The sequence below is a fragment of the Vidua chalybeata genome, chromosome 8 (assembly GCF_026979565.1).
Source record: "Vidua chalybeata isolate OUT-0048 chromosome 8, bVidCha1 merged haplotype, whole genome shotgun sequence".
Taxonomy (NCBI): domain Eukaryota; kingdom Metazoa; phylum Chordata; class Aves; order Passeriformes; family Viduidae; genus Vidua; species Vidua chalybeata.
In genome coordinates this window covers 12,896,878-12,923,201 of record NC_071537.1, presented here as the reverse complement: position 1 = coordinate 12,923,201, position 26,324 = coordinate 12,896,878, and the positions used below count along the sequence as shown (strand labels likewise).

The window sequence follows — 26,324 nt, the reverse complement described above, 5'->3', positions numbered from 1 at the left end:
CTAAGACCTCTCCTACAGCTGCATCCAGACACAAACTGCCCCAGCCCCAATGCAAAGCAGTGAGATCTCCAAGCTCTGCCAGTGCAGAACAGCCCCTGCTGGACATGACAAAGAGATCACCACAGCTTGGTAAGGTTTTGCCATCTCGCTTGAGGAAATCTTGGTGGTCAGTGGGGTTCCCCAGTGAGGTTATTTACCCAGACAGGGGCTTGGGAGGAGAGAGGCCACCCACAACTGGTTCTTTGGCCCAAGACCCCTTCACGCCTCTTGCCTTCCCAGTTTTCAAAGCATAAACAAGCACAGGGCTGCCTCTTTAGGACATCCCAGCAAAGACAGCAGAGCCAGACCAGCAAGGGACCCACGTAGTGCAGGGAACCCTCATCATCAGCCACTTGGTAAATTTAATTAATGAATTAAACTATCCACTTTCGCCTTTCCTGTGGTGGCCAGGCAGTATTCCCTTTGCAACACTGCATCCCAGCTGATTCCTCTGTTCAGCCCCAAATCTGGAGGGGACCGTGGAACTGTGGCACAGTGGGATGCCCCTCTCCTGCTGGCACTCTTCCCCCCAAGTCCCACCGCCGGCATGGCTGTGCCCAGCCCAGGCAGCCTCACTGCTCTGCCTCCACCCCGGCCAAAAGCACCTTCGGGCAGTGAATTTAATTAAGGTTTCTGAAAAGCAGTGTCTGGGAGCCCCTCCTGGATCTGCGGCTCTGAACTTCATTAGGAGCAGTTTGTTGCTAATAATGCCGGCAGCTTCTCTAATTAATAATGGAAGGGCTGTGAGCAGATGCCAAGCCAGGAGAGGGAAGGGATTTGTTTGTTTATTTCACTCCTCTCTTGGTGGTTTTTTCTGGAATGTGGAGAGAGGGCTGGGGCTCATTTCCCATCAGAGAAGTGAATGGCAGCACCTGGGAACCTCAGTGGGGAAGAGGGTGCACCTGTGAAGCTGAAGAGGGAGATGAAGCGGGGTGGGAGATGGGCCCCCATGGGTGGAACAAGGGAGCATCCCCACAGCAAGGGGCTCCTACTCCCGTGGTGCTCCCTGCCCACCCAGGACAGAGCCAAAATGACTGGACTTGGGCACCCAGGAACAGTTCTGACCCTCAACCCCCTCACAAAGCATCACCCCCACAGCATGTTCCTTCCCATGGCACACCCCCATCCCATGGCATGTCCCCTAGCCCATGGCAGGATGGTGCAGACATGGGAAGGAAGTGTTCTCCACACTTCAGCCCCCTGGACCACAAGGATGTGTCTGTCGTACAACACCCAGAAATGTGGGCTCACAGGAGATCAGCACACCACGTCCCTTTGGGTTTTCCTTTTTCCCCTCTTTTTCCCTCATTTCTCTCCTGCTTGCTGTCTCTCCCAGCTGATGTTTGTAGCACAGCTGGCCCCAGCAGCGCCTCGGTGCAGAGGAACACAGCCCAGTGCATAGGACCCAACATATTAATGCCCCATATTCCTGGGGGCCCAGTGGCCAATCCATGACTGGAGAGGGTCCCAGAGCAGCCAGGCTTGGCCAGATCCTGCTGCCTCCCTCTGGCACAGGACAAGCACCCCCAGCCCCACAGCCAAGCTTTGGGGACACCAGGGAACCAGCCTTGTCCTGTTGCTTGTCACAGCCTCAAGTCTGGCATAGGAAACCAGGACCTGGCAGGAGGGGAAAGAGACTGTAGGGAAGCCCCCTGCATGCCCCAGCTCCCTGTCTAGGCACCCACAGTGTGCCTAAAAGCTCCAGCTTCTACAAACAGCTTTCAGAGTAACTGTTCCTGCTGTCAGGCAGGGTTTGCACTGGGGAAAAAAATGGCATTACCTTGCCCTGTCACCTAATCGCTCACAAGAACTGAAGCAGTGTTTGGACAGGCCATAGCAGCTCAGCCACAGTGGCCTCAGTGCAGGCTTTGTCCCCTCTTTCCCCTCCATGCCCCACTGCTCACCTGCCACAGGGAAGCACTGCCTGCAGCCTCGTTTCAAGCAGCAGCCATTGCCACAGTGGCTTTCCAAAAAAGTGTACCTCAGGTTTGGTTTTGTTTTTCCTAGGGGAGGAGTATTTTTAATGCCCTTTCCCAGTATTCTCATTTCCTCAGACTTTCTACACTCTGGCCACAAACCATAACCCGCTGGAGGGCAGCAAGCAGGGCTATCCCGTGCTGGAGATGCTCCTGCTGCAGTAGACAGGGTAGTACCCACTTTGGAAGGGCTGGCCAGCAGGGAGCAAAGGAAAAAGCATGGTTAGATATTAAAAAAATCTTCAGGAGTGTCCAAGGCCAAGATGACCTGGGAGACCCAGCTTGCTGCCTGGGCTGGGATCATCCCTGTCTGCTTAATGCACAAATCCCTTCTCTGGCTGTTAAAAATGCTGGAGCAAGCACGGGGCCATGGCACCTCGTATGTCCCACTTGCTTTTTGAACAGGAGAATTATCAGAAGCTTGCAGCAAAGGGGAAACATAAAGGCAAAGGGGCTCAGGAGTAGAGGGGCAGCTGGGCCATGTGACAGGGAGCATCCCCGGGGGCACAGGGCGGTGTGGCAGCCTGCCCAGCCCCAGCACAGCCAGCCGAACAATACTGTGAGGCGTTGGGAACACGCTCGGCAGTGGGAATCCCAGTCCTTTCCTTAAAAGGAGATTTCAGGGAATGATTTTATTGGAAAATTGTTTTCTGATTATTCAGCTTGTTGAAAGTTTCGTTTCATTATTTGCAGCATGGTGGGATGGGGGCTTTGGCTGCACAGGAACAGCGATGGCCAAGGATGTTTCCGTGGGTTTCTAGTCCAAAAAAGCACATTAAATCATCGTCTTTTACCTCCTGTGTTTGCAGACCAGAAAATTTCCCCCAATTCTCCTTGCACTGAGCCCAATAACTTGTGGTTTTGATTCAAGCGGGCGGCCCAGGACGACGTCCTGTCTCGGCTCGGTGACTTCAAGAGAGGAAGAATCTCCCACTGACTTCCCTTGGCTCTTTGTCCTGGTGGCCAAAATAAATGCACCCCTGGGAGCAACACCCCACTGCCAACTTATTTCTGATGCAGCTGCATCCTGCTTGCCTGGAGCCTCTTTTGGATGAAGGGGGATGCCCACACCGCCCCTCAGCTGGTGCAGGTGTGCCCTCTGAGCTGCATGGATTGATACAGAGCAATAGGGGGATACCCCCAGCCTGTGAGTGAGCAGCTCAAGAGTTAATAAACTTCAAACAGATGTGACCAACGTGTCAAGACATGAGAAGTACGTGGTATGGATGTTTATAAGTACATCAACAGAAGGCATTCATAAAAGGTTATAAACTGTGGTAATAAGCAACCCATCAACTTGTTTGGACTCTAACACTTGATTAACCATTTATTAAAAGGTGCAGTAATCATTTATAAGCCATAAGTGGGACCGAACGTAAAGTATGACTCCTTTTATGTTAATAGATGCCTCAAGAATTTCCTCTCCCTTTCTGACATGTTTTGGGTGGTTAAAGGCTAACCCTGGCTGCCAGGTGCCACAGCCCCTCCTTAGTGGTGTGCATTAGCTGGATTCACTCCAGGAGCCTCCCACTCTCCTGACACCCGTGGCGGGGAGCCAGGTGTCCCCACCACAGGTTTGTCAGGGCCCTGGGGTTTTGTTCATGGAGAGTTCTGAGTTTGTTCTGGCCAGGCTCTGGGTGAACTCCACCACCAGTCTCTCCCTTCAGAGATGGGCAGCAGGGAGGGACAGACAGAGGTGTTTGCTGCCAGCAGTGCAGGGGGCAGCACAAGGTGGTGGGCAGCAAGGGAAGCCTGGCAGCTCCGCAGGGAGAGGAGGGCCATCAGATGCAGGAAGAGCTCACGCACTTTCTCCCAGGCTTTCCTGCCCACAGGTCCCCATTGGACCCCAAAGGAGGATCTGTGGGGGGACAGTGGGCACCAATGCTGAGCTGAGTAGAGTGGATCATGGATAGGGAGACTATAGAGAGGTTAAAAACACCTGCCTACAGACTCTGGAGCCCTGGGGTGCCCAGGGGAAGGAGAGAGCACAGAGAGAGCTGGGAAGCCCTTCCCTGCATTCCCCATGCAGGAGTCTGTTCAAGCCTCAGGCTGCCAGGATGAGACAGAAATGCCTCCAACACAAAAGCAGCTTCATCCTTCTGTCAACAGGACCCTCCTTTTTTGTTTGCCATCACACTCCTACCCCCAGATTGGTCGTGTTTTCCTTCCTGGTGTCTTAACAAAACCTAAACCAATAATTGCTCCCATTACACAACCAGGAGTGACAGTTTATTAGCCACGCTTCCTGACCTAATTTATACCAGTGTCCTCCTGCTTTTCCCTTCACTGTGGGCAAACAGACCTTTAGGCTTTCTGAGAGGAAGTTAAACCCCAGCAGCAGTGAGTGCATGGGCCGCAGATCTGGAGCAATCCCATGCCCTCACCTGCCTCAGTTTCCTCCAGCTGCACTAAACTGGAGCTCCGTGGCACCACGCAGCTTTGGGGCTTTAGGTTTGGGCTTGCACAGGGCATGGCAGCCTTGGATGCTCTGCTCTTTACGGGAAAGCCCAAGAGCTCCCTGGCAGGGGGCTTTTTAGCACGTATGTGGCACTGGGTCATTTGGCTGGAGCTGACTTGAATTGCAGGGAACGTGCAGAAAATTAACAGGAAGGTTGAGAAACAGATGTGAAGATTGCAAAGATTACACCTTGTTCTGGGCAGGGACCACAGGGCCTTCTGGTGGGAGAGTGGCTGAATCAAACTGCAGATGGGAATGGAGGTGGTGGGATTGTATCCTGCTCCCATCCTGTCTCCTATGATCAGATTTGGGGCTGGCATCTTCATGTCCCAAGCTTGTTGCTGGGCTGGCAGCACTGAGGAGCTCCATCTTTCCCTCTGGGAAATGCTTCACTATGGTGTGGGATGCTGTGCCAGAGATGGATGCACCAAGGAAAGGGCTGGTGCAGAGTGCAGTGGTGAGACTGCCCCAGAGCTCTGCTGAGGAAAAAGAAATGTCGGGCAAATTCCAGGGATGGTGGCTGCCCCGGATGCTCTCACCAGCCATGCCCTGTTAAAGGCTGCCCACTGGCAGCCCGGCTCTGGCAGCACCTCTACAACTGGCAGCAGAAGGTGAAATGAGACCAAGCTGCACCTTTGTCCACCCAGCAAACTATTACAGCTTTTCTGCCCAGTCCTGTCCCCTGGGTCTCAGGGGAAGGAGCCGCCCCAGGAGGGGGAAGAGCGGAGGAGCCTGTCTGGCCGCCAGTCTCCATCATGCTCAGAAAAAAAAAAAAAGAATAAGAGAAAATTGTGCTGGATTTTTTGTTTGGTTGTTTTGGGTTTTTTTTTTTTTTTTTTTTTAATATATATGGAGGTTTTGTGGCTTTGACGCAGTTTCCTGAAAATCCTGCCTCATCCTGCCAGGGACTGAGCAAATGCACATCCCAGCCCTCGGCGTTGGGGAGAAAAGGAGGAGAAGCCAGGGAGGGAGAGAAGAAAGCCTTTGCCAAACTGGCCTGACCAGAATGTGACACAAGAGCAGGAAATGAGTCACGCCGGCAGGGCAGCTGCTCCCAGGCATTTGCATAGAAAGAAATCCCACCAAGCAGGGAACTACACTGGCCCTCATCCGGCTCCCGGTGCTCCAGCCCCGCAGCTGCCGGACCTGCTGCCGCACTCACCAGCACCCACCAGCACCCCGAGCTCAGCCAAGGTGGTGAGCCCTGGAGCATCATCCCTGCTCCACAGCTGCCTGGCTGTGCACCCCTAGATTTGTCTACCCAGTCAACCTCAGACTGGGCTCTTACACCCTGGATTTGCTTGAACCAAAGCAGAGCTCCCCTCCAACACCCTGACATGGCCTCCAACACCCTCCTTGGCCAGCCCCCAATACCCACTTTGGCCCATGCTTTAGGCTCGGGGAGGAAGGGAGAAATGCCAGCATTTCTGCCCCAAGAGGAGCCCCAGTTGCACACCCATTGCCCAAGGGTAAGGCTCTCCCACGGGGCCAACAAGGGCATCACCATCCCTGCACCCAGCACACCATTCCAGACCTGTTCCCAGCTTCAAGTGTCAGATGTGGGTGTTGCTGGATCCCAGTGCCTGGGGGGCTGGGAACCTGCTTTGTGTGCTGTGGGGACCAGGCTGCACACCCTGCTTCTGGCCCCTTTTTTATTAATGTCAGAGACAGGAGGTTTTCCCTGCAGACACTGCATACACGCATGTGCATCTTCTCCCAAAGGATCAGGCTGGGAGGATGCCACAGCAGGCAGGTGACAGTGTGTGAGGGACAGGTGTCACTCCATGGGATGGTTGGGCACAAGTGGTGCATGCAGGTGGTGTGTCCTGGGCTGGGTCAGCAGTTGACCATGGGGACCTCTGTGTTGTGCCTCTTCCAAGGGGCTGTTTCCCTTCTCCTGCACCCAGGGGATGGCCATAACAGACAGATTTAGTGTTGGAAACCAGACTGTTGCCACCCTGCAAGTTCCTTACATCCTTAAACCTAGCTTTAAAACTTAAACTTCAGTGAAAACCTTCAGCGTGTTAATCATATGGAGGAGGGTGGAGGGAGCTTTCTTCATCACACAGAGCCACCTCACCAGCTTGACATGGATGGGGACAGAAGGGGAGTGATGGCTTTTCTCTGATGGGTTAATTGAGTTATAAATGACCCAAGAAACACAGCACTTTGTATCATTTCCAGAGGGCTCAAGGCTTCTGGGGAAGGTGCAGGGCTGGGTGCCAGAGCCTTCAGGAGTGTTCCCAAGAGAGGGTGGTGGCAGACAGGTATGGTGTCACATTAACAGCCAACTGCTCTGTAAATCTCTGCAAACACCCTCCCTCTGCCATCAACTCAGCAGGGTCCCAAGCCCTAAACACCAAAATGAGTTTGGTACCTCGGCTCTGCGGAGCAGCCAACTTCATCCCTGCTCCCAGGGACATAATCTGCACCAGGCAATGCCACCTCAATGCCAGAGCTAATGACGAGTGCCTGAGCATGGTAGCTCTGCAGGGCGTACCTGCAGTCCAGCCAGTGCTCAGTGAGGGCTCAGCAGACATGCTGATACTTTACTCGGGAGACAGGGAGTAGGAAGTGCTCTTTCCAGAGCAGGACTAAGGGCTGCTGAAGGGAGACCTCTGGCAAAGGGGAATGATGGCCTGGCAGTGGCTGGGAAAACTGAAGCTTGTGGGAGGTTGAGGGATGTACACCGGGACTCAGCTACAAACCACCTCTGTGACCCCTTGGAGTCGTCTGGGACCCACACCAAGATCCTGGTGGAGGGGAGACTGAAGCATGGGCAGGCTTTCTGCAGCTTGCTCCTGCTGGTGTTCATCAGCCACCCAGCACTGTCAGGAAGGGGTTTGGGAGCTGTGTAGGCAGAGGGGGGCCTGTCTACAGCCTTCTCACAGGCAGCTCATGCTGGTTGTGGAAGAACTGCTGTGCCCAGCCTGGCTTTGGGGCTTCCCTTGCCAAAGGAGCTTCTCTGGCATGGGCAGGGAGATGGCATCATCCAGATGTGGGTATGATGACAGAGTGCCAGTCCCGGGTCAGAGGGATTCCCAGCCAGGAGTAGGGTGCATCTTTCAGCTTGGGAAAGCCCCATCCCATCCACCTTCCTCTTTTAAGTACTGGTAAATACCAACCAGCTTCCCCAGCGCAGCCTCAGTGGGAGTATAGGGGTCCTGAGAAGCCCCTGCAGAAGAGCCCTGTGCTGGCTGGAGTGGGGATGGTGGCTGTCACTGGAGGCCGTCTGGTACTGTGTGTGTTTATAAAGTGAGAGTCATGAATAGTTTTGCGCTGACTTTCCAAGGAGAGGTTTGCCTCCACACGGCCTCCGCCAGTCGACTGCGGTTCTGACACATCTCATGCTGCCCTGCCCAGCTCCCACCAGTCCTGGCTGCTGGATGGCTTGTAAAACTCTGGAGGAGAGGTACAGCCCATGGGCTCTGAGGCCTGGCACAGGAATTGCATGGCAAACCGCTCCCTTTTCAGGAATCGGCACTTGAGCCCCAGGAGTGCAGGAATGGAGGGAGGCAGCTGAGGGTGATACGGGGTGAGCCCCAGTCCTGCAGCAGAAGCCATCACTGTCTCGTTATCGGAGTGTCTCTAGGCAGGACCTGCCTACACACAGGGGGTTCCTGTAAAACACAGTGTGGAAAGACCTGGATAATCCCCATACTGGGAGTGGTGTGGAATGCTCATCCCTCTAGCAGGCTGCCCTGGGTGGCCCAAGGCACTGGGATATAGGGTGCTGTAGTAGACACTACTGAGTGGTGTCTTCAGACGTTTGAGGCTGCAGATGGGGAATTCCTGCTAAATCACTCCCAGAGGCAAATTGTCATCAGAGAGCTTCACACAAGGGCCAGGTTTGGGCCAGATCCTGAAGCTGCTGACTGAGCCTTTGCCCTCTTGTCACTCCACCACAAACCTGAGCATTTTTGGTGTAAATACTTTGTTTTGAGCCATTGATGCTCTCGCCAGTGCGAAATGGATTTACACCAGCAATGTGCTTTATTCCCAGCAGCTTGGCACATATGGCAGGGGTTAGATATACAGTGTCCCACAAAACAGCTGCAGAAACATTTGGTGGGAGAGCTGTTAACAGAGACACCTCTGTGCCCCGAGCTCTGGCAGAAGGTACTGGGGCTTCTGGTTTGGGAAAGACCCCAGGGGACAAACGGCTGCAGCTCTGCACAGGGAGGAAACACACCTAAATGGTCCTGTGCAAAGTAACGGCCCATCTAGAAGCCAGCCAAGAGGACACAGGAGGCTCTTGAGGGCACTTATCCCAAAATATTCTGAGTTGTAAGGGACCCACAAGGACCATCAAATCCAACTCTTGGCCTGCACAAGACATCTTCAAGAATTAAACATCCTCAGTGTGCCTGAGTGTGTTTTCCAAATGCTTCTAGAACTCAAGCAGGCTTAGTGGTATGACCGCTTCTTTGGGGAGCCTGTTCCAGTGCCCAACCAGAACCTTTTTCTAATTTCCAACCTCAACCGGCCCTGACACAACTTCAGGCCATTTCCTCGGGTCCCGTCCCTGGTTGCCAGAGAGAAGAGATCAGTGCCTGCCTCTCCTGTTCCCCTCGCGAGGAAGTTGTATACAACGATGAGGACGGTGCCCAGGACCAGCTGTGACCCAGATGTGCACTGGTTCCAGGGCAATCTGCCTTTTTATGGACTGGCACTCTGAGCAGCGCTGGCCGCGTAGGGACACTGGTGGTCGGGCAGGGTGGCCCTACGGCCGATGCAGTGGCCAGACGGGACATCCCAAGCCCGTCCTCTTCGAAGGCAGCGGCGAAGGTCGGCGCCGGGCCCCACCGCCGGCCGTGTCCCCTTTACGGCGGCGGGGCGGGGCGGGGCGGGGGCGGTGCCCGGTGACGCGCGGGGCGGGCCCGCGGGCGGGGCGGGGCCGCTCCCGCCGCAGCACAGCGGCAGCTCCGAGGCGGCGGCGGCGGCAGCGCCCGGCGAGACCCAGCGGCACCGGCGCGTCCGCTCCGCCCCCCCCAACCCCGGCCGGCTCCCGAGCGGGGCGGGGCGCGCCCGTCCGCACCCCCTTTCCCCGGTTGATCGATCCCCGCCGCCGCCCCCATGGCCGCCCCGCCCGCCCCCCGCCGCCGCCCCGGCCCCCCGCGCCGGGGCTGAGCCCGAGGCGCCGCCCCCCCTTCCCCTTCCCTCTGCGGGGCTCCGCGCCCCCTCCCGCCTCACTCCGCGTTCCTCCCCCCCCACCCCCCCCCAGCCGCGGCCGCCTCCCCGGGGGCGGCGGGAGGAAGCCGGGGCGTGGGGCTCCGGCGCCCAGGGCGACCCCAAGATGGCTGGAGGAGGAGGCGGCGGGGGCGGGCGCGGGGGGCTGTGCTGAGCGGCCCCGCCGGGACGGGACGGTTCGGCTCTGCTCGGCTCGGGCTCGCCTGGCCCCGCAGCCCCTCCGCAGAGCCTCGCTGGGCAAGCGGAGGAGGTGGCTCCCTGGAGCGGGGTTGTTCTGGTGACTTTATTTATAATTTCTTTCTTTAAATACCCTTTTTTCTTCTTCTTCTTTTTTTTTTTTTTTAATTAATTATTTTTTTTAATTTTATTTTTTAAAGCGCTCCCGGTCTCCGTTCTCAGCCGGGCAGCTCAAGATGGCTGAGAGCTGACTCGGCTCTCCCGGAACCGCTCGCTCGGGCCGGCTCCTCCCGGCCGCCCGCCGCCGCCTCGCCCCTTCCCGGCGGGGCCGCGCCGGGAAAGGCAGCGCTCCGCCGGCTCGGGCGCCGTCCGTGCGCCCCAAAGCATTGTTACCGTCGGGGGCTTGCGACCCCCGCGCCGGCCATGAGAGCGGACTAGGACTGACCCCCCCGGGCACCTTTTTCCCCCTAGCCCTGGTGGGAAGTGAGAGCAGGTTGATTTTGGGTCCGCGGGGGCCCAGAACCCCCCGTGGCAAAGCCCGTCCCCTCTCCCATCCCTCTCCGGGAGCGTTGGAGGAGCTGGGCGGGCTGTGCTGGGCTGGCGTTTGCTCTGAATGACCGAGCTCTCCCATTCAAGACCTCGCAATCTCCAAGCAGGCAGGAGGGATTTTTTTTCCTTCTTTTTTTTTTTTTTTTTTTTTTTTTCCCCGTCTTGTCTTTTTTCCCCTCTTCCTTTTTTTCCCTGCTGTTCCTCCGATTTAGAAGCAAATCTCAGCGGCCGCAGAGAGAATTCGTTTTTCCGCCATCGTCATCGTCGCTATTATTATTATTTTTTTAATCTTCCTCCTTTTCCCGTTTTGGATCTTAACCCTTTGATCTGTTTCCTTTAAAAGACTCTGATTCCCAACTCCCATCAGGGGGAGAGGGAGGAGAAATACAGGGAAGGAAAAAAAAAGCCCGAGCGAGTCGCTGCCCTCAGCTGTTGGCCAGGTTTGGTGGGGGACAAAAGTCCCTTTAAAATATTGAATGTCAGTTGCAAACCTAAGAAAAGAAAAATCTGATCCGGAGTGCTAAATTTAGGAGCTTTATATGGAACTTGGACTCTGCTGCTGGATTTTGTATGGATTTTTTTCAACCTTTGGTAAGTTTCAGTTCACCTTCTGGGGTAAAAAGGAGCAAATGGCTTTTAGGGGTGGTTAGGACTTTGGGCTGTAGATCCAACAGGATCATGTTGGGGTTTTTTTGACCATTTGTGTTGCTTTTTAACAAAGCGATGGGGACGTTGCGTTTTCTTGCCGGATATTCCTAGAGTGCTGCTCTGTGGTTTATTTTATCCCCGATTTTAAAATCTGCTGCGGTTTATTATTTATGGCATGTGCTGCGGGGAGGGGGGAGCCTGTCCATTCACCCTCAGCCTTCCCCTTTCAGGGAGGACAGACCCCGGCGTCCACCCCTAGACCGCACTGAGCAACCGAAGCGGCTGGGGGGAAGTGTCGACAGAGCTGCCGGCAGAGATGGCCGAGAATTGGAAGAACTGCTTCGAAGAGGAGCTCATCTGCCCCATTTGCCTGCATGTCTTTGTGGAGCCGGTCCAGCTGCCCTGCAAGCACAACTTCTGCCGGGGCTGCATCGGGGAGGCGTGGGCCAAGGAGTCGGGCTTGGTGCGGTGCCCGGAGTGCAACCAGGCCTACAACCAGAAGCCCAACCTGGAGAAGAACCTGAAGCTCACCAACATTGTGGAGAAGTTCAACTCTCTCAACCTGGAGAAACCCCCCTCAGTCCTGCACTGCGTCTTCTGCCGTCGCGGCCCGCCACTGCCGGCCCAGAAGATCTGTTTGAGGTGCGAGGCTCCGTGCTGCCAGTCCCACGTCCAGACCCACCTGCAGCAGCCCTCCACGGCCCGGGGGCATCTCCTGGTGGAGGCAGAGGACGTGCGGGCCTGGAGCTGCCCCCAGCACAACGCCTACCGCCTGTACCACTGCGAGGCCGAGCAGGTGGCCGTCTGCCAGTTCTGCTGCTACTACAGCGGGGCCCACCAGGGACACTCGGTCTGCGACGTGGAGATCCGCCGCAATGAGATCCGGGTGAGTCCAACCATCCTGGACGCTCGGGTTTGCCCAGCCTGGGGACCACCCAACCACCCTCTTCCCTGCCATGTCTGTTCCCCTGTGTTTGTGTAGGACCTACACAAAATCCAGCCTGGCACTGCTCCTCCTTCTGCCCAGGGTCCCCCCGTGGCAGACATGCTGGGTGGCCACCCGGCCAAGCAGTGATGGAGCCTGTGGGTGCCAGGGGGGCTCCCCAGGGAAGGGGTCTGTGCTGGGAGGCCTTTGTAGCTGTTGGGCTGTGGGACCTATGGTCCTTTGGGTGTGCACTCTGCAGGGAAGGGTTGCAGTCTTGGGCCAGGGGTGTTTGGAAGGGCCGTCTGCTGGGCTATGCAGCTGTCTGGGGAAAGGCAGAAGAGCTACGCTCATCCGAGGTCGAGTCACCCCAAAATTGGGCTTCCTGGGAGGACAAAGCGGCTGCAGGAGCAGACCCTGTCCATTGTAAGGCCTGTGAATGTCAAACTGCTTGCTCTTCCCACTGCCTCCCACTGGGGCCGGTGGCCGCCATCCTCTTCCCCTCGGCAATGGAAGAGCTTCGTGTCAGAGACCCATGACGTGTCAGAGGCCCGTGACGTCTCACTGGTGGGGATTCAGTCTTGGGGTTTGGCCAAATAATGTGATTTTTTTATTAGGGGGCACAGGGCTGCCTCTCTCCCTAGAGCAGCTTGGGCTGTTGTGCTGGATTCGAGGGAAAGCGGGTCTGTATTTTGCTCTTGGCCAGGCCATCTGGCAGGAGCTTTCACCCCTGGCTCCCCACCCTCCAGTTCTGGCGAGCATTTACCAGCCCTGCGGCCAGCCCTGCCATGACCCTTCTACCACCTTCCCCCTTCTCAGGGCTGCCCCTCTGCTCCCCCTCCGACCCTTGAAAGGCTCGGCGCTTGTCTGCCGTATAAATATTTAACAATGAATTGAATGGTGATTACTGTAAAATGGGGATGATTTCCTGTGTATTTTAATGTTGCCAAAATGAGTCACCATTTAGCAATAAAAAAAACCGAAGAAGTCATAAATAAAAATTGCAGTATAATTACTTTCCAATTGGATGGCCAGGCCTGGGAGTGGGGTGAGGGGGTGCAGCTCTGTGTAGAGAGGAGCCAGTTTGAGCTCACAGGAAGGTTATTTTCCTCTCCAGGTTTTTTGGGGGAAAACCAAGGACCTCCACGGAGGTGCCAGCAGCTCCACCACACACGCTGGAAGGGGAAAGACCCAGTCAGTCTTTTGGAGAAGCGCTTTTCTGCTTCTATTTATAGGGAGTCATTTTGGTTTCCCTCTGCCAGGGTGGGGAGCCACTTCGGGAGGGCTGTGCAGGCTAGGATGGGGTTCTCATGTGCATCTCCCAGGAGCCTTAGCCAGGGACCGAAACTATTTTTCCAGGTCCTTTTCCAGGACACTTTGATCTCATTTATTCCCGCTCTTGCTGCATGTTTTTTTTGTTGTTGCTGCCGTTGTTATGGCTGGATGTTCGCCGCTTCTTGCGGATGCACACTGCTAATGACCTGGCAGAAATCTGCCACTGCCTAGGCTGGATTTTGGCCCTGGCTTGAAATTTTAGGATATGTGGCCAGACACCAAAAGTGTTAGACGGCTGTATCGTAGAGCCATGGAATTATTTCGTGACCTTGGCCAAATCCCTCGGTACCTCCATCGCCGCGTTATCTTAATTTCCTTTCTCTGTGATGATAAGCTTGTCTCTTCCCGCTGGGCGCGTGGCTCAGTTGGGTGCACGGAGTCTGGGTCAATGAAGGACAGCACCAAGCTGGGGGACAGTGTGCCCAAAGGATCCTCCCTGTAGCTGAATCAGTTCTTCCATGAAGTGGCTGGAGTATGGATGAACCCCTGGGAAAAGCACCCAGCAGATTGCCAGCCCTTGCTCCATGGCCATGGCTAGGTCTCTGGCTGAAGGCTGCCGGATGCCAGCCAGCAAGGAAGGTGGCCTCGCCTCGTCGGCTCCCGAATTAGGGTGCATGAGCTCAGCTGGTGACGGCTTCCCGCCTGCGGGAGCCGGGCCCGGGATTCCTGGCTGCTTGCTCACCCTGCAGCAGCGGTGAGCCGCACTTAGAGCATCCCGAGAAAAGATGGACTGGGACTGGGGGGCAGATGAGTAACGCTGGGCTTGGGAGGTCCGGGAGAGGCCCCATTGTGAGAGGTTTGTTCCATGTGTGGCTTGTGTTCAGAAAGCCGTTAATTGAGAAATGAGTCAAAGTTGGGAGGATCGGAGCCCTGACCTTGGTGTGGGGGACTCACAAGTGTTGGAGTTGCAACATCAACTCGCTGTGGAGGGGATGTCCCCCACGGTCCAGAGGAGGGACTGGGAGCCTGCAAACATGCTCCACATAAACTCTTCTTTTTTAGCATTTATTCCTCTGGCTGTGTTGCCAACCTGCCTCGAAGGGCACCTTACCCCTGGTTACAGACCGGTTTGAAGGGGAAAAGGGGCTCAAAACTCCTTGGGGACAGCACCAGCACTTTGTCAGCTGAGGAGGCAGTTGGGGTAGGAGTGCTCTGGCTGGGTGAAGGAAGCTGGAGGTGGGTGTCTGCTGGAGGAAAGGGGGTGTCTGTGCAGGGTTTGCCTGAAGCAGAACGTGCGCCTGGTGGGTTTGGGGGAAGGACCCCGCTCAGCGTTAGGTGCTGCACAAACCCGCAGAGCCCTGGCTCGAAATTAGTTGAACTCCACGGTGCAACTGTAATACAAACAGTAAATAAAATATGTGGTTAATCTTTCTTTCGTGGGCGTATAAAGCGCTTACCTCCCCTTCCCCCCGTGAGATGTTTTCTCCTTTGTTTCCTGTTTTTGTAGCGCTTAAAGAGGAGAGGGGGGGAAGAAAAGCCAACAAGGCACCCTCTTTTCTTTTTTCTTTTTTTTCTTTTTTCTTTTTTCTCCTCATTTTGTTTGTGTCAAGGTCTCAAAGTGGAATGGTTTTTCTTCCATCTTTGCCTTTGCTGCCCCAGCCACATGCCTCCTGCCTGCATGGGGGAACCTGCTTCTAAGGCTGAAAAAGAAAGTTGCTCCAGTGTGAGGTTGATGTGTTGTTTTTTATTTCTTCTCTATCCACAAAGGGGGAAAATGCACTGCTGGGGTTGGAGTATGGGTAAGAAGCCAGCAATCAGAGAAAGAGACTCACCTGTGGGCTATTACCATGGTTGCCCTGTCTCTGTGTGGGACACGGTTGATTGAGGGCAGGTACATCTGAGCTTGCTCAGAGGTTTCCCAGGTGCCTGTCCTCAGCTAGAAGTGCCACCAGTGGAAAAGGGCTTGGGTAGAGAGGTTCTGCTTCTGTTTTGTTTTGGAGGAAGGAGATAGATTTCTCCCTGTCCTAGCTTCCTAGAAATCCCTTCACATTCTGAAGATCTCTGGTGGCTTTGAACATTAAGTGGGAGAAAATGCATTGTGGTGTTGAGACCTGAGACCTGGAAGAAAACATTGGGAATCCTCCTGCAGATGTGTAGGAACAGCATCCAGCACTGTCCATGAAGCAGTGCATGTTCAGCAAATCCAGGGGGACAGGGGCCGGGCTGCTGAGTCCATCTGCAACTCAGTGGGTTTGGGCTTTCTTTTTTGGCAGCCCCCCATATAAAGCCAACTCATGTGCTTTCTAAATTGTGAGAACGAGGAAAGGTGAGTGCTTGATAGGAGCACAGGAAGAGATGGATCTCAAGTCTGTACCAGAAACTCTGATTCTTTGCCAGCTTTGGCCACCACAAAGTCCCACGTGGCATCCCCGTGCTGCCATCAGTGCCAGGGATGTTTTGCAGGGACCAAGGGAGTCCCACCGGTGGGGAAGCTTGTTATCAGCTTCACTGCCAGGCTTCTGGCATGAGCTCTAGGTTGTTTTACTCTGAAACAGGTTTGGTAACTTGTGATGGACTGGATTTTTACAGGCTTACTTATTTTCCAGATGACTTGTTTATGAGGAGCACGGCACGCAGCTCACTGCAGGCATTGTGAGTGCAAGTGCCCAAGTGCTTGAGTGCTAATTTAGCTCTCGTGGCTGTAGGTGGTGTGGCTGGTGCCTGGCAGGCGTTTGCTGTGGCACTCTTTGAGCATACCCGGTCCCCAGACAACTTTTGCAGCAGGTCCTACAAAGCAGGAGTTGTGTAGCTTCTCCCTGTGCCTGCCGTCTGAACTTCCACCAGCACCCCAGAGCTGAACAGCCAGCCCAGCCCAAGGGTTAGACAGGCCTCACCCAGGTCTTTCCTTCCCTGGCTTTGCTTATGCCCTAATTCCTGCCCAGGAGCCTCAGGAATATGGTACTGTGCTCCTGAATGTGGCTGATCATTGTGCCCTGGGATGCTGTCAGTTGGTCAAGCTGCCATGATGAGCACTGACTTCTTGGGCCTTGGGCAGTGGCAGAGATCCCAGCACCCACCTAGCCTGGCTTCCTAGCTCCGTGCCACTCGCCACATCGATCTGTCAGGCTTTGCTGCTCGGTGTTGTCAGGGGCAGCAGACTTCAGTTCAAGCTGTAGCAGCCTGAGCTGCCCTGGAGAGGTCTGGGGGGAGGCTGAGCCACTCTGCTGCAAACCCCTCTGGGTTTGCTGGCCAAGCAGCAGTGCGTACCTTGGCAGTCCCAGATCTTTGGCTGAACTGGAGCAGTCTCCTGCCTCCACAGGGCTTGGATTAAGGGCTTTTCCCCGCTGCTTTCCTGCTAAGCTTGAACATTTTCTGTGCCCTTAGCCCGTCAGGTTGGCAGCAGTTGGTTGCTCCAGACCTGCAGCTGCAAGTCTTTTGTGTAGAGTCAATCTGAGAAGTGACAGCAGAGATGGAGGATGCTGGGAGGCAGCCTGGTGGGTTGGGTGGGAAGGAGGAGACTTGTGTGGAGGGGACAGCCTTGGTAAAGGAGTAGGACAGGGGCTGCTGTGGAGAATGCTCTCTTTCCATAGGGGACAATGCAGTGTGGATGGGAGCTGTCGGAGAGCACGGTGGAAAGAGGAGAGATAAGGAGAGGTTCACCTGAGGACCTTGAGCTGTTTTGCAAGGAATAGCAACAATGTGTAGCCCAGGCTTACACCCCTGCTCTCCAGACTGCCCTGGCCTACATAGCGTTTTCCACCCTGAAGCCCTCCCTCAGCTGTGACTTTGAATGAGCCCGTGAGACAAGAGGTGTTGTGGTCTGGTCTCTGAACTAGGAGGTCTGAGCCCAGCTTTGTCTGGTGATGAGGGCATAATGAACTTAGTCCAGACCCTTGTTTAATCTAAATCTATCATGTGATACTTACGTGAGTATTGTGTGTCTGCTGGCATGGAGGTGATCAGCGTGCTGTTCTCCTCAAGCCCATGAGTGTGATGGAGAGGGAGAAGTAGGAGGCATGAACTGCAGTGGGACACCCTGGACTTCTATCCACCCCTCAGCCTCGTGAGCCCTTCAAGGAATGCGCAAGCCCCAGGACTGTCCTTCCCTTCTCCCCTCTCCTTGCTCCAGCAAAGCACTGTTTGCAAGCTCTCCTACACGCTCATCCAGGCCTGGTCCTGACAGAGGGGCAGCCACAGGCTCTCTGCTGCTTTGGTCTTTGACTCTGGAGCCAAGGAATTGCCTCTGTCCCCATCTGAGCGGGAGGAGCAGAAGAGGGGCTGGTGAAGGGGGTGGGAGGAGAAGGCAGATTTCCATGTCTCACAAAGGGCACAAGCGATCAGATTCGTGCAACTGCCCAAGAATAAAGAGGCTCTTACAGTGCTGGCTGCCCTGACCTCTCTCCTCTCTGCTCCAGAGGACAGCGTGTGACCACACAGGGATTTCTTAGTTGTGCTTGGGAGGCGGGCAGCGGGCTTTCTATCCCCAGATCTGTCTGCAGCTTGCCTTGCGGCATATTGGCCTATTTTTTGCTCGTTACCTGTCTGTTTACTGGAAATCTTGGTGCGTGGTGATAATTTCTTCTTTTCTTCTCTTTAATTTCATGTAATTGTTTTGGGTTTTTTTTCAATCTGACACTGAAATGGGGCTGAGAGCAGCAGTGCTTCCAGAGCAGGGACAAAAGTAACCAGGAAACACAGGGCAAGAGAGGAGGGATCGACACCGAAACAATGAAATAGCCAAGCAAGGAAAGACTGAATGCTCAATAGCACAAGCCTTTGCAGAAATGCCTGGCTAGTGCAGCATTTTATAATCAGCTTCTGTGCAGGGCTGGCCTGCAACAGTAGTGTGATGGGGGAGGAATGCTTTGAATTAGCTGGATGCCAGAATTAATTCTGTCAGAATTCAAATGTACATGTATGTACGGATTTATAAATAAATACTTGGAGCAGGATTTTGCTTTGCCACACAGGCTTCGGGGCAGAATCTGGTCTGACCTGGCTTTTTTGCTTTAAAAAAAAAAAATGCTATGGATCTGGGCTAGGTTCTGGTGACTTTGTCAACTTCTTGCATTTATCAGCAGCCTGTAGGCTGAGGAGATGCTGGTTGGGTTGAAGTAAGGGGGATGGCACAGAGGACTCAGAGCTGCTGAGCTTGCTTGCAGTGATAGCCAATTTTCTGCAATGAACCTCTGTTTGCTGCAAGAGAGGTTGAGGCAGATGCTGGGGGACTGGTGGAGAGATGTGACATTTGCAGGACCAGGGATGTCCTGCCCTTCTCTTTCCTCCATGGAAGGACAGAAGCAGCTACCCCTCCTTTTCCTGGGAGAGCTACATCTAGCATACTTGGGAATGGGAGGAGGAGGTGTCTGGTCCCAAATATGGAGGGAGGGGTGGTTATTCACAGGCATGAGACTCTGGATGCACGCAAGTTTTTACATATGTCCCCCAGATGAACTCAGGAAAGAGGTTCTCAGTCCTGGATCCTTTCTGATAAGGACAACTTCAGCCTGTTCTCACCAGGGCATCATGGTTATCCCTCTTCTGTCTTGTGATTCTCTTGTGATGGTAACATGAGCAGAAATTCCCAGCTCAGTGCAGTGCTCTGCACTCTGCAACAGTGCTGTTGCACTCCAAGCACACTCCAAGTCATCCATTTGCTGAGATGATGTACCAGAACTGTTAAAAAAATCCAAAACATTAATTAATTTAGTTTCTCTGTTTCTTCTTTTCCCTCTACCTTTCCTTTTTCAGCTTCTTGCTGTGTGGATGCTTTGATGGGGGGGCTGTTTCTGGAGTGGGCTGGGAAGAGCCGAGCTGTGGATGGCTCCAGATGAGGCAGTTGGCAGGGAGTGATGTTCCGGATGGCTGTGTCTCTCTGAAATATGAGTAAACCTTGTCAGAGCAGCCGACTATATGATCTGGGGCTTTGAGAGGGCTGATCTGCTTTTCTTCCCTCTACCCATCTCTCCCTGTTCAGGATCCCCCATTTGCTCGGCATCACCCAGTTCTTGTCTCCTGCCTGGGTGACCTGGAAGCTTCGTTGTAGAGCTGTAGCTTTGGAGAAAGGGAAAGAAAATCCTGCATGTCCTAATGGAGGCAGTGTTTTCCCTTGCCATACGACAGCTTAATCTAAACCCTCATTTCAGCCAGTTATTGTGTGGCTTTAAAACCCCATCCCCTGGAAAACAGTCTCCCACCCCCTTCCCTCCCAGTCAATCCTGGTCGGTGGAGCCGAGCTCCAGGGTTTGGTGCTGGGCCACATGCAGACACGGATCGATCACACTGGGGGGTGGGTTGATATTTCTGTGGCAAAGGCTTTTATTGCTGGTTGCGGTTGTTGGGTTGTTGGTAAGTCAGGGGGGTTGGTGAGCACTGTAATGGGCTTGTGCGTGTGGCAAGGGGAGAGAGAGGGTAATGTGATTGCGTCCTTCTGCTCATTATCCTCTTGCTACAAGGGGGGGCCGCATCCCTCTCCCCATCTGAATCCATGTGGAGCTGCCGCCTCTGCAGTGGGAGCAGGTTTTCCCTGCAGGTGAACTCCTCTGCGCTCAGACAAAGGGCTGGGGGTGCCGGTGCCTCCCTTTGTTCTTTTCCTGTCCTGGTGCACCCGGCTCTGACGGCAAAAAGCCCCTTGAAGCGTGCCTCTCAAATGGATGGAGCGGAATAAATGTGCTGCGAGGTCTCTGTCCCACTCCCAGACCCTTTGGGGACAGTGCGGGGGCGGGTGCTGCGCTCCCCCTTCCCTCTGGTATTGTGCTAGCCCCTTAGTGATGGGGGTGGCCAGATCCAGGAGGGAATTACTGCAGCTCTCCTGCCACAGCTGCACTGTTGTGACTGGGTGGCTGAGGCCTGTGAGCTCTGTTTTGGTCAGAGGTAGTTTGATTGTAGGGGGTGGGGACAGAGCCTGCCCCCATCAAGGGAGTGAGAGCACATCTGGGGGCTATTTTCCTGCTTCTGCCTGCTGGCATCCTGCACAACAGGGCATGTGGGCAGAGAACTGGAAATAGTGCCTGGTGTGAAGACCACCCCTTTCCAAATGCATCTCCCGAGCATGTAAGCTCAGCAGGTAAAACCAAGGCCTGTCCTCCAGCTAAGGAATTTGTAGCTTTCTACTTAGAACAAGAGAGAAAAAGATTTTAATCTCTGCAACAATCTAAAGTCTGGATAGGGGAGTCAAGGTATTACCCTAATTTAGAGGTAAGCAGAGGTGGGGAGACCAGTTAGGAGTCAGGAAGTCCATGGCAGTGTGGGGAAGCAATCCTGGAGACTGGAGCTTTCTTTGCTGATGGTGGTACCTTGCAGGACATGGACTCTGCTAGCTGCTCCCATCCAGGCACTCCCTCCCCTGGTCCTCCTCAGGGCTGGTTCCTGCTACAGTCTATGAATGCACGTGATATTAATCTCCATTTACCAAAGGGCTTTTCAGCAATATGATATGAATATAACAAGGTGAAGAACAAAAACTAAACCTTCCTCTCTCTATGCATTAAAACTGCCCACTCCTTCCTCAGGAAATACTCTTCCTTTCCAAAACACAAGGCCTGGTTTCACAGGAGAGAGAGACAGGAGGCATCTGAATAGACAGCCTTCATGTACACGCTGCATCCAGTAACTGTTGACAAAGGCATTTGAGGAAAACCTTGTGCTTCCCGAACAGTGGAGGCTGGGAGCGTCTGTCAGTTTGGGTTGGGGGATGGAGGTATCCAGGGGAAAGGGAACCCGTCAGCCCATCTCTTCTGCGTCTGGTGGAGGGAGCAGGCATTGATGTTTTCAAGGTCAAGCAAAAGACATGAGCTGGCCCTGTGGCAACTGTGCTGGCTGGCAGGTAAGGGGAAGCCACCACAGAACCATGATAGCTGCCTGTTTTTTCTGTGGGTACAATCTCACCAGGGAATGAGGAGCTACCGTTGTTGGTCCTTTCTGCTCTAGAAAATGGCAGTGGGTCACAGCTAGAAATGGCTTCTCTGGTTGTACACTGACTGCTAGCGCTGCTCCCCCAGTCCCTGTGCAGTTCTCAGCACATCCCATAACATTTGTGTCTCTACCGCATCCTCTTTGAAAGAGGATAATGAAACTGAAAGGGGGAAGCAAGGCACACTAGAGGCACCTTGGACTGCCAAGCTTGAGGAAGCAGTGCTGGTCTGCCAGAGACCTGAGGAGCTGGATTTTGGAGTCAGAAAATGAAATGCCAGGTAGGCAGAGAGTGAAAGACACCTTATGTGAGGACAGAAACTGGGCGTCAGATATGGCTCACGTGAATCAGCAGGACTGGAGCTGTACAGAGCAGTTCCCCTGGCTCTCTGGGAGGATGGAACTGACTGGGGTCTGAGCTGTCGAGCTCTGATGGCTGAGTCAAACCTGGAAGATAAATGATACTTCAGGGGCCTGAGATCAATAATGTCAAAGGCTGGTCCGTAATCGGGTGAGATTAAAAACCAATGACAGGCCTTCTCCTAGGAGCACAAGTCAGCACGTTGAAGGAGAGCAGCAGGGTTTGCTCCTTTACAGTTATTCCCTGGTGGTGGCCACATCCAAAATCCACCTTCCCTGGCTGCCCTCTGCAATATCAGTGATTTCACTTTTCAATCAACATCGACCGCATCCTGCAGGTCCCCTACAGCCAAGCCCTCTTCACTGGTCCCTGTGCAGCTGGTCCAGAGTGCTCCTGTCCTTGAGAGAGTGGCTGAGTTGGAGACAAAAGCAATGTGGTCTGGTGCTGGCCACCAGCCTCTTTCAGTGCCTGGGTGTGAGCTGGGACTGCAGGACGTAGAGGAGGAGAAGAGATGCTGAAGCAGGAGGTCATATTGATGCTGTGGGTACCATGATATGCCATGTTTTGAAAGATGCTCGGCTTTGGGGAGCATACTGGGGAGAGAAGTTTGGGAAATGAGGGCTGCTGATTACTCTTGCCTTGGGTCCTCAATATGTTATTCTTATCTGTATTTATCAATTAATGGGTACCATGAGTATTTAGCCACCCATGAACAGGAGACAGGTGGGGTGCACACTCGTGCTGATTTTGGGGGTGCTGATGTTAGATCTTATCATAGAAATAATTCTTCTCCTGGTTGAGTGCTAAGCAGGGAGCTGTGTCCCCTGGTTGGCAACAGCCACAGCCTGGCATGGAGAAAATAGAAGTGATTTATTTGTGGGTGCAGATTAAAATAAATTTGAATCCCTTCTTTACAGTGCATTCTTAAAGGGGTGCACAGGCTGCAGGGCAGGGCCGTGCTGTGGCTCCTGTGAAGGGCATTAGGAAATACGATGTTGCCTCTCTTTTCCGGGTGCAAGGGCAATTGAAGTAGACAGGGCCGTGTTGTCTCCTGCTGCTGCCCCTTTTGCGTACACAAGGAGCTGTAGATGCCTTTGCCTTTGCCCTGGGCTCCTCTTCCCCTTCCTCCCCACTCCCCCACCTCTTCCCCGCCAGGAAGCCTGGCCTTTGTGTGAAGTGATGCCTCCTGACATCAGCCGGGCGCACAATTTCCTCCGCAGCGGGGAGGGTGAGCGGGCAAGGAGAGGGATGCCACGTTCCCCAGGATGTGATGTATGGTCTGGTCTTGCTGGAGCACAGGGTGACAGCATTCCCAGGGTGGCTGTGTGCCCATCTGGGATCCTGTGGGGAGGTGGCTGTGCCCAGCCTTACTGGTATGGTGATTCAGTGGAGCTTTGCCTGCTTGTGCTGTTCTGCCTGAAAACACCATGCCAGTGTGTTGCTTTTTGCTGCCTAAGACTCTGATTGCTTCAGTGGCATCTTAATGGGACCCCTCGAGGGATGCATTGTTGGGCTTTATGTAGCTGAAGTTTGACCAGCACTGGATGCAGGGTCTTGCTCTGGGGTTGGCATTGCAGCGCCATGGAGCAAAGGTGGGGGGGCTCAAGAGCAAAGCAGGAGCAGGGCTAACGGCTCCTGCGGGCCAGGGCTGCACCAGCATCCTGCAGTCCATGCAGACACGTCACTTTGGAAAGGGCAGGTTGCAGGTCATCTGCGAGGGGATTTGTGGGGTCTGGGCTCTTGGCTTCTCCTTGAAAGGGGGCTAGTGCAACACATGGGAACTGGCCAAGAGCCTGCCAACAGGAAGCCACTGCTGGCACCTTGCCAGGAGTTTGGGGGCATTGCATCACTTTAATTTGAGATGTGTTTACTGGAGGATGGCATTTTGCTGCTGGCTGGCTGGAAACTACAGGTCCCAGCATGCTCCCTCATGTGTCACGCAGAGGGAGCATGGTACGACAGGGTTTGTAGTCTCGGTGCTTGCCACTTTGGGGTTTTGCTGTAACTGGGAAGGCTCTGATTCAGCATTGCTGGGCAGATCCAGGCTGCAAGACATGGGACTGTCTCTGCCTCCTGTTTTCCTATCCTTCTGTCACCCACTTGCTCAATGCAAGACCAGGTTGGCCTTTTTATGGCACCAGGCTGGGGAGGGGATCTGGTCCTATTCTTACTCATTTGCAACGTAAATATTTTGGTCCCGAATACGTTGCTGGGAGCTGGGTGTCACGTTGAGGAGCATGATTCATTCATGCTGTTGCTGCTTGGAGCACAATGAGGCAGCCCTGGGACAGGTCCCAAAGATTTCCTGTGATCGCGGCTGGTGGGGAATTTGGGACGTCACGTTCGAGTAAGTCAGAGTGCTTTTTGCACAGTTCCTGCAAGCCAGGAGTACTGTGCCGTGCCTAGTGTATTCAGGACTTGCCATCCCCAAAATGTGGTCGTTGTGGGTGGCTTGCATTTCCAGAGGGAGAAATAATGAAGAGCAAGGCTGAGCTCCAGTTCTTGCCTTCTCTAACTGCTGGTGTGCAGAAAAGGTTGCAGGGTGTAGGGCTTTGTGCCTGGTGCCAGCCAGCCTAAGAAATAAAGGTACAAAACAATGCAAGTTGAAAACCTGCTTCACATCAAGGAAACTCAGGCAGAGTTTCTCCAGTGGGACCAGAGCATCCCTGTGTGTTTTAGAGGGATGTGGGACAACCTGAGGTGAGATGCTGGGCAAATGGGCCGGAGCAGTGGAAGATGCCCCTCCATCCCACGCTTCCATTGGCAATGGTGTGCTGCCAGAAGGGACATTTCCTGTCCCACTTTGGTCACTGGTGCAGGATAGTCTGCACTCTCCACCCCAGGACTGGTTCCCTCCGTCCCCCCATGTGTCACTTTGTCCTCCCCATGCTGCTGAGAGCCAGGTGTGGGCAGCGCCCAGATTCGTTCTGGCATCCTTCGTTAGACACTGTTTGTTCATGCTGCATTTTTCTTTTTGCTGGCTTGTTTGGACATGCACTGGTACATTCACGGCACTCAGGCAGTAACGTGAGTCTCTTTCCCATTAGGAAAGGGGCCAGGATTTGGGGGAGCTGGGAGGGTGGCTTAAGCAGTAGTTTTTGAGATATTTCCTTCTGCTGCCACACCCTGTGTGAAAGAGCAATATCCGCGGCTTCAGCTGCTATCGCAAGGCTCTGAACGTCTCTCTTTTAATATAGATTGGTATCATTTTGCATTTTAAAGTAAAAACACGCTGCAAGCTGCAGACAGCTGTCGGTTGGCAGCTTTGTTTGAACATCTGGTATCGCTGGGCTGCTGTTCAGCACGATCTAACTATGGGATTCATAAAGATTATAATCCGGGCTTTCAGATTCTCAACAACCACCTCACAAAAAAAAAAAAAAAATTGGTAGGAGAAAAAATCCAGCAGGGAGGCAGTGGAGGGTCCTTGGTGCTCAGCAGACTGTGGTCGTGGTCACTGGGTGGATGGACTAGCTGTACCTTTCCTTGGCTGCCCACAGGTGCTGACAGGCTGCTTCCAGCCTGCAAAATGCCAGGCACTGGGGAACTGTAGAAGCGCAAAGTCTCTTCCCCGCTTCTGTTTTTTCCAGCTTGTGTGCTGAATCTGGTCTCATACTCCTCTGGGTGGTGTCTGGCGCTGGTTAGCTGAAGCAGCAGATTCTGCTGTGGCTTTCAGTAGATGTTTGTAACAGTTGTCTGCAGCAGCAGGACTTGGTTTCTTTTTCTTTAAAGTAAGTGATGGAAGAGCCAAGCCTCACAGTAAACATCTTGGCATGTCAAAACCTCATTTCCAAGAGAAATTGAGTCCGCTTTTCTTGAAGCAACTGAAAGGTTGAGATAGCCACCTCTGTAAGCCCCATCCATCCTTCTGCGAGTCAGGCACTTTCCTTGGCACCTTTGAGAATTAAGCGACCTCTAAGCCCCTAACGAGTTTTATAAATCTTGTTACTTGATCTGCATTTTTGCAAAGTTCTTTGAATCCAGCCTATTGGTGCATAAGTCACCTTGACTTTCCTCAAGGCTTTGACTCCCAATTCACTTTCAGGCTCCATTTGTCAGTTGGAGGTGCACAAAAATGTTCCCCCTTATCTTTATTAGAGAAAAAAAAAAAGCTGCCTGGAGAAATGTTAGCTGCACTTTAGTTGGTGCAGGCCAGTAATAGACGTGCATATAAACCTGTTCTGTCCTTGTTTGTGTTGATTTAACTTACCAGTACAAATTAAAATAGCCTTGAGCGGTTGGAAGTTTAACTAGATCAGTTGGGAGGAAAAAAAAAATAAAATCATGGCCTTTAAATCAAAGGAGGGTTTTCTTTCTAGTACTGCCTGAGTCTGGAGAGGTGCTTTGTGCTGCTGGACCTGTTGTCTTTGGCTCACCAAATGAGACACTGATGGGGCACATGGCTGCAGGTCATTGCCAGGGTCTCATGGCCGGGACGTGGGTACACGAGGGTATTGCTGCTGCTGCTCTGCTCCTCAGAGGTGTCTGAGCTCCCCATAAAACCTGTTTATGCTTCTAGATCCTTGTGCCAGGTTCCCTCCAAGGCAGAAAGTAGAAATCAGGGGAGGTGGGAAGCCAAAGAGGCTGTTGTTCAGAGCTCAGGGCTTCCCATGGCAGGACTCAGCCTGGTGGGTGCAGAGTGGAGGTCTTTGGGCAGGGGAGAGGCTGTTCAGCCTGCAGTGGGAGCAAGGGTGGAAGAGGCTGGCTGTGTTTCACCCCTGCAGGGAGAAGGCTCTGAGATCACACAGGCCAGCTGGATCTTGAATCCAAGATGTTTATTTGGAAGGGGGAGTGAGGGTTTCTCAATTTTGCAGGGCT

General features: G+C 53.8%; 1 protein-coding gene across 1 annotated transcript in view; it reads left to right on the top strand.

Moving 5' to 3' along the window:
• Window positions 1-9,644: 9,644 nt before the first annotated feature.
• The window catches only part of TRIM8 (tripartite motif containing 8), a 30,614-nt gene continuing 13,934 nt past the window's right edge, over window positions 9,645-26,324 (top strand). The window contains exons 1-2 of the mRNA XM_053949620.1: window positions 9,645-10,980; window positions 11,268-11,923. Of these exons, the coding sequence (XP_053805595.1) occupies window positions 11,354-11,923 (570 nt within the window). The 5' untranslated portion in view covers window positions 9,645-10,980; window positions 11,268-11,353. The remainder of the gene's footprint in view (window positions 10,981-11,267; window positions 11,924-26,324) is intronic.